This window comes from Colossoma macropomum, unplaced genomic scaffold, assembly GCF_904425465.1.
Source record: "Colossoma macropomum unplaced genomic scaffold, Colossoma_macropomum, whole genome shotgun sequence".
Lineage (NCBI taxonomy): Eukaryota > Metazoa > Chordata > Actinopteri > Characiformes > Serrasalmidae > Colossoma > Colossoma macropomum.
Genome location: NW_023494784.1, coordinates 22,847,351 through 22,860,984, shown reverse-complemented (window position 1 = coordinate 22,860,984; position 13,634 = coordinate 22,847,351). Strand labels below are relative to the sequence as shown.

Below are 13,634 nucleotides of genomic sequence, written 5' to 3'. Positions count from 1 at the left end.
TATTTATGTCCATGAAACAGTTTGTTGTAATGACTACTTTGCCAAAATATTTCTTGAAACTAATTTCTAAAGAATAGAAACCATACTGCAGAACCCTCCTTGTATAACAGGAAAGGCCTTTCTTCCCTTCAGTGTCCTTCGACGTAAACCAATCAACCATGGCCTTTCAACAGAAGGGATATACGTAAATATATATTACTATTATTATTTAGACGATCTATGAAGGTGAATTTAACTTATTTGAAATAAATCTTTAATTTGTACGAGAGAGAAATTTTTATTTTTTATGCTGTGAAAAGTAAAAAAAAAGTGCAGAAGTAAATATTTGATTTGATAAATATTTGGAGTAAATACTTGCTTTTTAGTGATTGTGGCTTAAAGAATCTGGTTCAAGTTTTTTGTGTGTGCGTGTATAGTTCCAATGGGTGCAGGTCCCCCACATTTGTGCCTTAATGTCCAGTGTCCCCTAGGGGACTGGAAAGGGACTGCCTCTACGTGTCAAAGCCCCTGTGTCACACAGGACTAACTTGTATAAGAAGTTTCCAGGCCAGTCTTTTAAGGATCCACAGTCAGACCACTTTTGTTGGTCTTTTTTTCTCACCATCAAACCTCAACCAGATAATCAAAGGCTGTAATATGCTGGTTACCTGGCCCAGGTTTGTTGTGAACTAGAACAATGATCTACATGAGCTGAGGATTCCTAAAGACTGAATCTATAAGTAGTACACACATAAACAAATGGTACTTCAAGTGCTCTTTAGTAAAGAAAATCATTCTATATAGAACCATGAACACTCAAAATCTCTTTTTGATTAAAGGGTTCTTTGCATCATCAAAGGGTTTGTCAGATTGAATGGATATGAATGAATTTGAATTCAGAACCATCAGCCAACTGTGTTTGCACACTGTGGAATTAGACCTCCGCATTTAACCCATCCGTGCAGTGAAACACCATGTGCTGTAGATGGTTCTATATAGAATATTTTTGAAAAGAGTTCTATATAGCACCAAAAAGGGATCTTTAAGTGTTCAAGGTTCTATATAGAACCATTTTCTTTACTAAAGAACCCTTAAAGAACCATAATTTTTAAGAGTGTAGTTCCCAGCCCCAGTACTGGTGACCCACTGTTCAGCTTAGCCATAGATCAGCTGTTTCTGGTTTTAACAGCTTGATTCAGCTTGTAGATGAAAGGGTGTGTTGGAGCAGGGACAGTTAAACTGTGGAGACCAGTGAAAATCCAGACTGGGATTGAAAACTGCTAACTAAATTTCTTCTTCTTAATTTGTATGACAAGTTCCTGTTCAGAGCATGCCATGTTCGTCCTAAAGGGGAATTTCAAAGGTTTTTCAAAAATTCCGCAGAATTCAGTTGTTGAGATGTAAACAGTCACGTAGAGTAGTTTGTTCTGTTTGTAGAGAAACGAACTGACTTTTTTTGATTTGATATTTTAACAGTGGTGCTGATAGGAACCAGAGATAGTGATGTCTACAACACAACCACCTGTGAACCTACACGTCCTCTGAGTTTTTATATGCATTGTTGATAATGGTTTCTTCGGAGACTACTTTGCTTTACAACACCCTGCATGAAGCTCTCTATGAATGGTTTTTATAATGTACTTTCAGAATCATTAAACACTTTAGACGTCTGGTTCCTATCACCACCACTTAAACATCTGGGACTTTTAAGTTCTCTAGGACGGCGCATTTCACATCAAACTACTCTGAATTATTTAATTACATCTTAATGATTTAATCATGCAGACATTTTGAAAAATCAGTGGAACTGTACTTCAGGCCAAACAGGTCAAACGATTACATGTGTCTGTCTGCTCCAAGAACTGGCTATGGAAATACATTGGTATTTTGTCTTAACTTTTCATTGTCCATTTCAAACAGTCCACTGGCATGTTGTCTGTCAAATACTCCTGTATCATTGCTATTTGATGTCTCCTTACTGTGTTCAGTGCTGTACAATAGCTGGCTCTGGGTGTGACCTGCCTTTAAATTTATTATATTAGGCTGGTTACGAGCAGGACACAATGCAAAAACCATAGAATTATGAATAGCTGATAAATGACTTTTACTACTTCACAGTGAAAAATTAATTAATCTACTGTTGTGTGTGAGCACTGAGTGACTGAAGTGAAGTGAGTAGCAGCACAATTTTGTGCCATTTTAGTTAGAATATCTTCAGAAATGTTCAGTCTGTTTGAATTCTGTGGTTTTTGACTTTCAGGTTTGTCAGTGTAACTGGCTGAGAAGGAGGCTGGGTAACTACTGTACATATTTCCCAAGTGCTCTCATCTCATTTGATTGTATATATCTTTTAGAAGGTTCCTAGAAATGTGAGTTGACCTTGCAAAATCATGCCATTATATGACCATTAACTGTATGCACATTTAGCTTGTCAAGCTGACAAAGACATTCTGTGCATATCACTTTCAATTACATATCATCTATGAGGGGATGAATTTGAACAGGGGAAATCTAGAAATGTGTCTGTTGAATAAATGTCAAGATATATGTTTACATGTTTTTAAAGATTCTGATTTTGAATTCAGACCAACACTCAGATCGTCAAATGAGCACCTGTATTGGTATACTCTGAGAATGGCTGTGTAATGTCTGATAATTTTGTTTCTGTTTTTGACATGAATTCTGCTATGAACAAACTGGACTAGAGGAGGCACGATATGAATTCCAACTGGCCAGCCCAGGTTAGAGTTCCTACTATTTTGTCCTCCATAATGCCTGAGTCATTATGCATCATTACTGAATTTGTATAAGTATAGAGGATGAGGATCTTCAGAAAGCTGATTATTTCTTTTTAAACTATCTGCCCTTTAGTCTTTTAAACCCCCTCCTCCCATAGTAAGATTCCCCCTGTCTAGTGCATCCCAGCCTTTCATGTGCCTTCATCAGTGCATCTGTTTCCAACTGACATTGATTTGAATGGAGAGTACAGAAATAAATCAGACTTGACATAATTCATGGTTTGCCGTTTTCAGTTTTCTGTCTGTTTCAACATGAATCATAGTTTGTTTTACTCATGGTCACAGACATTTCAGACACATTTTAGACTGGATACTGTAAATTCACATGTGCAACCAGATCTATGACTGCTTTATAACTTTTTTTTTTTTTCTTATACTGATGTGGTGACCGTGGTGGTCCCCCCCAATGTTGATTCGTCAGGCATCATGCGGTTCCATTGGCTGAAACACACACTTGGTTACCAACGTGTTTTGACAGTTGACTGTCACAAATGAAATGGATTGAAAACAGTAATATAGTTCATCCTTTTTGTTTACTGGACATCACAAAAATGAAGAACTATATTACTCCCTGTACTCACTGAAAATATTTTTGTCCATATAAAACTGCACGGCATCAGTATTGTTTTATGATGACGCCATTATACAAGATAAATATACAGGATTAACAAGATGAGCCTATGAAGACAAGCGCTCTAAGAGAATTAAGACTTTTCAATAGAATACCGTTAGACATTGTTAGCTACATATAAAGAAACTCCTGAGAGCTGAGAGGAACCTGAGAGCGCGCTGTGGAGCTGAGAGCAGAGATGATTTGCGCGCACGTACGAGTTTTGAAGGTGAAGATCACGAACAAACATCATGATCTTCTCTCAAACATTTTGGCACAAAATTAACTCCATACAGGTGGCACTAAGGTTACCACAACGTTCAGCACCCGCTGATGTTGAAGGCAAAGATTATAAGGTAAACCGGAGAATTGCCACTCAGAATGTGTTCCGGGTGTGTTAAACGCTAGGGGGCGCTCCCAAACGAGTCCAAAATGAATGGGTATGGAGCATTTGAGCAAAATCATGGTTTGTAAATGCTTAATCATTTTTATATGGAAGAATGTATTCATATCCTGAACAGCACAAAACATTTTAACATCGCTGTTATATTTTAGAGCACTTTTGAAAGTTACTTGTTTTTTTTTTTAATGATTTTTGTTGTCGAAGCCAAACAGTACACAACATCAAATGCATACAAACAATATACATGTAACAGTGAACACAGACGAGTAAATGTGCTAGGTGGATATACGTAACTACACAGAAATCCTGAAGTACACACATGCTTGAACAGTTTGTTTTAATAGCTTTTTGTTTTAAAGAAGGCTAGATTGATTCAGTATTATCTTCCATCTCCCTAGCAACAAAAATGGCCTTTTGCCTGAGAATTTACAACTAAGCCAAACTATAAAATTTATCGTGTATGTGTGTATTTAGTTCTGTAATTTACCAAAAGACCAAATAATACATGTATCCACAATAAACAATACTTCAACATTATGAACAATAAAGGCACTGAGGTTTTGCAAAATTGTTTTCACATACTGACAATGCCAAAATAAGTTAATGGCTGTCTTTAGTTGCTATAGAATGAACAGGTCGTTTCAATGTTATGTTTACATTTTATAAAGTAATTTTAGCTGGGTACATTTTATGTGTACGTTTATATGACACTGCTGTAATTTTATTACTAATTATGTATCTGTTTACAACTACAGTTACTTGATAATGGCGCCTCATGTATGTTCATGACGTCTGTGAGCACAAACGGCATCACTCAGCCAGTGAGCTGCTCTGCTTGCCAGCCAATCAACTCTCAGTAGCAGTAATGCCAGCCAATCAGCACTCAGTAGCAGTAACGCTAGGGTCCTACTGCCCAAAACCCGTTGAAAAAAAACTCTAAATACAGATACCTTTTCTTGGCTTTTTAGTGAAATACACTCTTCTACTTTCTAAAATTAAAAGAAGGTCCTGGATAAGTGGTTAGAATCTATTTTTACTTTTTGTTTTTAGCCGTTTAGCTCCATTCATCTCCATTGATTGAGGACTCAGAGAACTAGTAGAGAGGAGAATTACCACTCTGCAATGTCTTCCGGTTTTCTCAAACACTAGAGGGCGCTCCCGAGTGAGTCCAAAATGAATGGGTTGATATGGAGCATATGAGCGAAATCATAGTTTATAAATGCTTAAACATTTTTAATGTAAAAGAATGCGATCATTTCCTTAACACTGAAAATCATAAAACATTTTAACACTGCTGTTATATTTTTAAGAGCTTTTAAGCTCGAGTTATAGGAGTTTAAAACGGCGCCTCATGTATGTTCATGACGTCAGTGAGCGCGAACAGCCAATGAGCTACTCCGCTCGCCAATCAATCATCACGCTCTAGCAGTAATGCCCGCCTCCTGCTGCCCTAAACCCGTTTGCTGTAGAAAAAAGAACACATATAGGTGAGTTTTCTTTGTTTTTTTAGTGAAATACATCCTTCTACTTTCTAAAATTAAAGAAACGTTCTGGGAAAGTGATTAGACACTATTTTAACTTTTCGGTTTTAGCCGTAGAACGCCATTTACTCCCATTCATTAAGGACTCCCTCACGGGTGCCCTCTGTTGATTAGCAGTCCTGTTTTTGATATAACGGGGGGGGAATAGGAAGGGGCCAGGCTCCTCATAAACCGGCTCTGGTAATGTAGCCGCTCTGCTGAAGGATAACTTATGATTTAGAGCCATCTTGTGGTCACCGGTGGAAATCAAATTGGTCTGCTGTAAAAAACAGACCGTAACTCACCGTTCACAATATGAAATAAAAGGCAGCATCATTTTGCGCACTTGACTGAGACAACAGCGTCAGAGCCTTTATACACCAAGGGCGACCTGGTGAACTACGGAAACTCCCAGAATGCACTGCTCAGAAAACATGGCCGCTTTCATAGCAGTGGTGTAACGTTAGTTATGTCCCTTTGCTTACCCAGTTTAGTGGCCGGTGATTTTACTGTCGACACGTTCCTGTAAGTTAATTACACTCGGTCGAATGCAGATTGAACACAATGCCCAAATACTACGAAGAGAAGGAGGAGGACGGTCGCGCTTGTGCTGGAATCAAAGAAGATTTCAAAGCCTGTCTGCTGCAGCATGACTGCGTCGTGAAGGTAACTTTCTGAACCGATAGCGTTAGAGGTTAACTAACTGTTTTCCTACAGTTCAAACGAGCCACTGTCTTTTTTAACGTAACTATTATATATTTATTAATTTATGTAGTAATTTAGACTATTGACGATCGGGTCCCATGCCTCAAGTCATTGTAACTGTCATGTTAATGCTGTCTCTAGGTCGTACTGTAGCCCTAATGTGTTTCAGTAAAACAACAGTCTGTCACTCGGTGTCATTTCACACCGCTCCAGTTCTGAAGGCAAAAAGCATTTTCCCTGATTAATCTTCTCTTCTCTAATACACTGTTTATGAAGAGCTCGGTTAGTTAGTTGGTCCAGGTGTGTTAGAGCTAAGAAATCTAAGCAAATTATTGTAACTGTATATGTGCTGCCAAGAACTAACGACCTTTTATTTATGCCTTTTATGCTTGATTTTAGGAAGGCAAGAAGCCCAGCGAGTGTCTGAAGGAGGGTCACTGCAAACACTTGCAAGTTTCTTTCTTTGAATGCAAAAGATCAATGGTTAGTAGTCCAGTCTGAAAGTGTAGTGTTTTCAAGTCATCCATTTGCCGTGTTTACTTGCAGTATATATCGTGCCTTGTTGATTCAAGTAATGAAAGCAACATTATGGATATGTGTGGAAGTTCATGTTGTTGATCAATGTAAGTTGACTGTGCCTTTCTTTTTGTAGCTGGACACAAGATCTCGATTCAGAGGCAAAAAAGGCTACTAATTGGATCCTGTTATGTATAATTTTATTTGGTGCCAGAAGGAGCTGGAGATGGATTTGAACTATGAGGCTGTTCTCCTAAGTTGTAAATAACAAACTTGCTCAACATGCTTGTGTCATGGACTGCTAATATTTTTTATGCTTTTGCCAACATTAAATATGCTGTGGTAAATATGTACAGTGCTTTAACATGGACTATGGTAATGAGACACGAGTTACTGTGTTAAAATTTGAAATGGGCTATTTGTACTGTGAGGACATCAGAATGGGCTGTAATTATCACGGTTCAGACATTTACAGAGTTATTAAAAAGCGAGTCGTTAATAATACTACTAATACTACTCCTACCAATCATTAGTTTATAATAGTTGAGATGTGGTTGGAGAGCATGCAAGTAGTTTTCTGAATCATATCAGATTTGCTACTGATCGCACAGTAAAACCAATGTTTACTGGGCACAGAGGCCCGGCTGTTCTGCACACTCGCTGTTTTGTTTTGTGTTGTTACATAATTATTGTCTGAATCTGAATCAGCAGGGAAAACACAAAACTGTGCAGTACTGCTAGGCCTGCATGATGCAAGTTCTCCAGGAAAGTCTGCAGTAGACGCTTTCTAGCCCCAAAGTAGGAAGTAGCATTAATGTTTTGGCCAACCACAGCAGAAGAACAAGTTTTACCCAAGCCACCGAGTGCTGCAAACATGATCAGCAAATGTCATTCCCATTACTCATAAGCAGGCTTATATTTTTAGGTCATTTTCATGACATTTTAATTTGTGAAAATGTAATGCTTTTTAAAGCAAACACAACTTTTCAGCATAGCTTTATTTAAAGATGTGTTAATTAAAAAAGTGAGCAAAATAATTATGTTTAAAAAACAACCCCACTTGCAAGTTACAAAAGAGTACTTACTGAGTACTACAAAACTAACATTTTTCTTTTCTAAACATAGATTTGATTTGTTGAAGGGTTTCAGTCACATGGTCACACTACGTGGAATCTTGATCATCATAAAAAATTACTTTAAGGCATTCATCATTAGCTCCTTAAACCTTTCTAAGTCCACTTTCTTCAAGATGTAAGCTTTATGAGTTTTCGGGAGCATCTCCAGGTGATCTACAATCATCATTGCTCGGGAATGTACACCTGTGAGTTCCACAGTGACAGCCTTATGGTCACTCTCAATGATAAACTTGTCATCAATGGCAGCTGCCATGGCATAAGAATCACAGGAAATGAATCCCTGTCCTGCCACCAGTTCTTTTTCAACTCTCTCACTGTAGCACGAGTCAATGCTATGTTGGAAGATCCTCTTCATGAACCGAGCTTTATGTGTGTCTTGAGCTAGCCAGTAGTCACAGAACTCCTGTAAAGGGAGTGTAAAACGTGAATGTTCTTCGTCAATCAGAATCACTGCTCAACAGTTCTACAATATGAGATGAATCAGAGGTGCTCATTGATCTTGGAGGGTCCCAGCACTGCAAAGTGTGTTTTTCCTGCTTGCACAAGGCTGAACTCATTAACTCTTCTTGAGTTGAGTATGTTGGACAAGAGGAAAATGTAAAGTTGTGCAGCACTGTGCTCCTCCGAGACAGGATCTCTTTGTCTTGCAGTAAGCAGGAACGTGAGCATAGTGAAGTGTCGCAACCAAGTAATTCATATCGTTGAGGCATCTTTATGAAGTTAGCATCAACATTATGTTAATTTCTTCTGCTTATGCTCATAGTTTCATGGAGGTGTGTTAACTTTGCGAAAAACTTGACTGCAACATTTCATGTTCAAATTCCAAACAATTTCGGTGGAGCTCTGCTGGTCACACAAATACATGCATTTTATGATAAGAAAATGTGAACTTTACCCAGGTTAATTTGTTGTGACATGTGAACTCCCAACAGGCAATGTAAGTAGGGCACAGGTAGTCGTTCAGCACAATATATGCTGCTTCAGGGTCTGCTGCAAAGTTGAACTCTCCGCAAATGGTAGTGTTACCTCTAGCTAGAGACAGGTTTATACAGTCATTCATTGTGTTCAAAACTAAGCATCAGTCATAATTCTCAGTTTATACAGGCATTCTTTAGATTCAAAACCAAGTATTGGTCAAAGTCCTTAATAAAAAAAATACTGTAATCAAAAAAGGTTAATAAACGGCCAGAAATGACGAGACTCAAAAGAACAATTTGCACATAGCAGCTTTTAAATTATTAATCAAAGATGATGTAACAACAAAAGAACAGGCAGTGTACCCACAGTCTGTGTTGCCACCCATGATGTACAGGCCTTTGAGCTTCTGTGGTAAGGTAGGGTCCAATTTTACTGCCACTGCCAAGTTTGTAAGTGGAGCTGTAGCCACTAAAGACACCTGAAAGAACCAACAGCTTTCTTGAAACCCTCCATTTAATAGCTTTTCAAACAAACTTTTGAAACTACAGCTCACAAGGTAAAACCTAAGGCTTATAGAAACAAATAGAAAAAACACATAATAATTTTGTTCTGACCACAAAATGTACATAACCTCTCCAGGATGCTCATTGACAATGCGGATAATAGCTGACACTGCTCCCTCCTCTTGCACTAGTTCCAGGCCAGGAGCGTCAGGGTCTGGAGCATCACCAAGCCCATCCGCTCCATGAAATTGTCCAGCGTTCAGTACATTCCCCAGAAGTGGTTTTGATACCCCTTTGAATACAGGAATCTGGAGAATACATCAAAACATGCCACTGTCAGCAAGAGAACATGAATCAAACCAGATTTTTTTACTCAAAATCAAGTCTTGTGAGGCAATTAAAGGCTACCAGCCACTTGATCAGAATTACTATTATCAGATTTTTCTATTCTGCTAGGTCTCAGCACAGCATTCACTTAAAGTTTGAGACATCTTTCCCTCTGCCTTTCTCCATCTATTGTGAGCTGCTTTTTGATTTTTAAATGAAAAAAGTTTCATTTTTAGACTTAGACACACTAAACTTTCAGGAATGCATGCCTTAGTGTCAAAAGGAATTAATCTATCACTGTTTGTGTGTATAAATGTTGCATATTAACAGTGAATGTGTCTCAGTCTGCTAAAACCCACACTGCACATTATGCTGAAACGATTAAAACAAAACAGGGTTTGGCATCCTGAAATCAGATGCACCAGATGCCAGATTCACAAAAGTGTCATAAGAAAGAAAATCTTCTTAAGAAAAAGGTTGTTCACCTTCAAATACCTTCTTCAGAATTCTTCAGAACTTCTTAATTTCTTCTTTTTCTTAACTCTTTTTAATAATTAAGATTATCTTAAGAGAATATTTGAGACGTTGCATTAAAAAAAACACTCTTATGAACTTACTAGCGTTTGTCTTAAGAACCTTCACAAGTTTTTTCTTAAGAAAGCTTTCGTGAATCCAGCTCCAGGTGTCTTGGTATTTGGGTTGGACTTGACTGTCGAAGCTACTCAGTGGTTCTACTTTACTGCCATGGGCTCCAATGCACTACACATTTTTGTGTTTTCTAGTGCTCTTTTTTCAACTGCTGTGATTGAAAACAACTGCCGTACCTCCAGCCGGCCACAAACTTTCAGGACGCGCAAGACGTTTTTGCACACGTTTTCTACACACGTGTTGCCATGAACACAGGTGATACCGAGGATCTGGACGTCTGGCGCAGCCAAAGCCATCATAATGGCCTGTGCATCGTCTACTCCACAGTCCACATCAACCAGCAGTTTCTTCACCATGGTAGAGGTAGGTCCTGACCGGTGATGTGGAGACATGAACAGACATGCCAACAAGAATGAAAAAGGAAAAAGTCCTTTGTTTACAAAAAACCTATAGGACAGAAAGACTTCAGAGCACCAAGTGCTTAGATAAGTAAAAAATAAACAGCAGAAGAAAGAGAACAAAGCTCCATAACTGTTAGTGCCCTTGTTAGACGCCAATATGATTTTCTGCTTACCTTTGCTGAAGTATTGGTTTCTGCAAAAGCTGTTGAAACACTTGCGTTTCGCTCTCAGTGGCAGTGCAGGCTGCGAGCTACAGTCTAACGCTAACCTCGTGAGCTGTGCAGGCTTTTCGGTTTTCAGTGGGGAGGAGTCAGAGAGGACAAATGAAAATAACCGTTACTGTGCAAAGCGAACCTCAGCCGTGAGAAGGTTTAACTTGCAGCTATTTAGAAGTTGATTATTTGACCTTTGACCGATATACTTACACACCTACGAGAGAAATACAGAAAAAAACACACAGCTCCTGTATTTAAGTGTCTGTGTATGAAGAGTATAAGCGCTCGGTGTAGTGGATCTTCTCGTGTTTACACGTGTCTCCCGCTGGCAGCGCCTCCAAAGCGCTTAACTTGACTGAACTGCAAACATGTCGCTTTAATAATCCCGCTATCCTCTATAAAATGTTCTGCGGTAAAATAAGATACCTTGATTTACTCGCTGTATGTCTAGTTTTCAGTAATGCGTACAGTATCCTTGACATCCTTCTGAACAGAAGAGCAGCGGCCATTGGCAACTCTCAGGCCTACAGCCTATCAGAGACGGGCAGATGACGTAACGACGGGCGGGCTTTTATTGCGCAATCACTACTACAGTTTAAGAAGAGCCGTATAAATTTATACATAAAATCTACCCAGCTAAAAATGACTTAATAAAACTCAAACATAATATTGAAACGGCTTGTTCATTCGGAACTAGAGACATTCACTTATTTCGGCATTGTTAGTATAAAAAATACAATTAAAAATGAAAATAATAATAATAATAAAATAAAAAGTTCCAATTATTTTTTTTCGTAAAACCTCAGTGTGTTTGTTGTTCATAATATTAATGAAAGGTATTGTTTATTGTGGAAACATGTATCATTTAGTCCTTGAGAAAATCACAGTTTTATTTACTTTCAGTTTTGTTTTCATGAGTGTACGTGGTCAGACAAAAGGCCAGTTTTTGTTGCCTGTGAAAAGGAGATGGAACATTATATTGTATTAATTACTTAAATAATTGTTTATTATATACATTTTATAACGTTTGTGTGGTTTTATCTACCTTATATATAATCTTTGATTGCACTCTTCAGAGGTTTTAGGGTTCATACAGACACAGACATGTACCCAGCAAACAGAGTTACGTTGTGACGACGTATTGTTTTGGCGCCCACAACGTTGTCACAACGTTCTAGAATCTTATAAGTCCCATATGGTGTGAATGGAACTCCATGGAATTTTGCTAAGTTGCCAACTGGTAGTCATAACCAGAGAACTCGTAGGAAACCAGCTCTGGTCACAACACTGTACAGCAACATTACGTAATAATGAGGTTTAACCATGTTGTTTGAACAACGTAAACAGCACCACCTTATAATATTGTTGTAGCAACGTTCTGACAATGCTGTGTGTTTGCTGGGTACTGACAAACTGCACTATTTTTCACATATTTGGCAACAAAAAGTCAGTCAATTTTTAAATAACTGCTACAGAAGCAACAAAAATGGCAGTGATGCTGGCGCTGGTGAAGATTTCACACATCCCTGCTGAAAAAAAACAAAAAACAAAAAACAAAAAACATAGAAACCATTAAGTGTTTCTGTTGGTTCCTAATGTTTTTTGGCTTTTTAATGGGCTGATATCGCAATGTAAAGGATCCTAATAGTTTACAAGTGACCAATGGCTGCTTGTAAGTGCATCTGATGGTTTCCTAATGGGATCTAAGGATGTTTAGGAAACTAGTGGTCTCTATTGAAACCCTTTAAGCCAGTTCCCATATACAGAGCAAACCATTAGATTTTAATCCTAATGGTTTCTGGTCCTCTTTTAGCAAGGATTTGTGGAATATACACCTCTTAAAGATATTCCTTCTCACCTTATTGATATCTACGAAGCCCGCTGGTAACATCCTGTATAAATTAAAAATATAATGCGTGGCCACGACTTAGTAAGGCATGGGAATGCGATTCTAACGCGTGGCCATGACTTAGCAAGGCATGATCTTGTTCCCATGCCTTGCTAAGTCGTGGCCTCAACCTAATTATCTCATTCCCACACCTTAGTAAGTCATGACCATGCATTATTTTAATTTATGTCACCTTATGTTATTTTATTGATGTCACCAGCAAGGCTCCGTAAATATGTGTGCAAAATGTGTTATTATAGTGCAAATTTAACAAAGCCTCGCAGACTCTCAGTATTTTTGTGAGGTGCCTGTCAGGGCATCGTTTAAACATCTTGGCACAAAGATGGTTCTTAAATGGTTGAACAAGCATCACACTGAACACTCTCTCTCTCTACCAGTTAAGATGCTTTCAGGAAATGGCCTGTTATTTTTGAAAGTCATGAACTTGAACTTGTCCCATGACAACGTGGGGTTAAGACTACAGAAAACTTTTGATTACAGAACATGCGCTAATGTACCTAAGAGTATGTGCTTCTAGCAAACTAACAGGTGAACATGGCACATAAAGCAGTGTTAGGATGTAAATAGGTCCAACCATATGTATGTAAATACATACATGTGTATATATATATGTATAAGGCTGATTTTTTTACTTAATGTGTTGAATTAATAAGTTATTAAATCTTGAGAAAGTATATATTTTGGAATAATAAGCCTTTATTTTGACTTTTTTTTGAGAAAATAAGTAATTATTTTGAGATTCAGATTCAAGCTTTCAACATAACTCACAACTGACATATTGCTGCCAGAAACAGACGGGACAGGGGCATCTGCAGTTTGCATAATCATTTATATTCATAAACCTTCACATTGTTGGCAGGAGCAAAGGTTTACAGATGTTCGTAAGCCATTTTAGTAGATTCTTTGGCATAAATGAAAAACATAAAGTATTGAAAATATTGAACATTGAGAATATTGAATTATTTAATATAAGTTATTTTTAATGTTTTAAATGACATGTTTGGATTTTAAGGGGTATTTTTTTGAAAACATAAAACTAAACATAT

General features: G+C 37.9%; 3 protein-coding genes across 7 annotated transcripts in view; 2 read left to right on the top strand and 1 right to left on the bottom strand.

Annotated features, from left to right (window-relative positions):
• The window catches only part of mgat4a (alpha-1,3-mannosyl-glycoprotein 4-beta-N-acetylglucosaminyltransferase A), a 44,623-nt gene extending 43,178 nt beyond the window's left edge, over window positions 1-1,445 (top strand). The window contains exon 16 of the mRNA XM_036598698.1: window positions 1-1,445. This exon is cut by the window's left edge and continues 689 nt beyond it. The gene's annotated coding sequence lies outside the window, so the exon portion shown is untranslated.
• Window positions 1,446-5,647: 4,202 nt separating this feature from the next.
• LOC118827254 (cytochrome c oxidase assembly factor 5) lies at window positions 5,648-6,882 on the top strand. The gene is made up of 3 exons (XM_036598579.1): window positions 5,648-5,976; window positions 6,415-6,498; window positions 6,668-6,882. Exons 1-3 carry the CDS (start codon window positions 5,875-5,877, stop codon window positions 6,707-6,709), a joined length of 228 nt encoding a protein of 75 aa, XP_036454472.1. The 5' UTR covers window positions 5,648-5,874; the 3' UTR covers window positions 6,710-6,882.
• Window positions 6,883-7,444: 562 nt separating this feature from the next.
• si:dkey-4e7.3 (uncharacterized protein LOC402865 homolog) lies at window positions 7,445-11,218 on the bottom strand. 5 transcript variants are annotated; one of them, XM_036598250.1, is made up of 7 exons: window positions 10,894-11,218; window positions 10,638-10,749; window positions 10,240-10,510; window positions 9,217-9,396; window positions 8,952-9,063; window positions 8,563-8,699; window positions 7,445-8,070 (listed from the first exon to the last, which is right to left on the bottom strand). In XM_036598250.1, the coding sequence occupies exons 3-7, from the start codon at window positions 10,453-10,455 to the stop codon at window positions 7,723-7,725; spliced, it is 993 nt and encodes a 330-aa protein (XP_036454143.1). In that variant the 5' UTR covers window positions 10,456-10,510; window positions 10,638-10,749; window positions 10,894-11,218; the 3' UTR covers window positions 7,445-7,722. The 5 variants fall into 5 exon arrangements, with proteins under 5 accessions (XP_036454143.1, XP_036454366.1, XP_036454197.1 ...); XM_036598473.1 differs by having other exon boundaries at window positions 10,240-10,433; window positions 10,894-11,214; XM_036598304.1 differs by having other exon boundaries at window positions 11,106-11,177.
• Between the last annotated feature and the right edge of the window lie 2,416 nt (window positions 11,219-13,634).

Bases quoted from the DNA above. Each gene is read 5' to 3' on its own strand.
- LOC118827254 (XM_036598579.1), top strand. From the start codon at position 5,875: ATGCCCAAATACTACGAAGAGAAGGAGGAGGACGGTCGCGCTTGTGCT. The intron at 5,977-6,414 runs GTAACTTTCTGA...GCTTGATTTTAG, and splicing joins AGCATGACTGCGTCGTGAAG to GAAGGCAAGAAGCCCAGCGA. The intron at 6,499-6,667 runs GTTAGTAGTCCA...TTCTTTTTGTAG, and splicing joins TTGAATGCAAAAGATCAATG to CTGGACACAAGATCTCGATT.
- si:dkey-4e7.3 (XM_036598170.1), bottom strand. From the start codon at position 10,455: ATGTCTCCACATCACCGGTCAGGACCTACCTCTACCATGGTGAAGAAA. The intron at 9,397-10,239 runs GTACGGCAGTTG...TGTATTCTCCAG, and splicing joins AAGTTTGTGGCCGGCTGGAG to ATTCCTGTATTCAAAGGGGT. The intron at 8,700-8,951 runs GTGGGTACACTG...ACCTGTCTCTAG, and splicing joins CATGGGTGGCAACACAGACT to CTAGAGGTAACACTACCATT.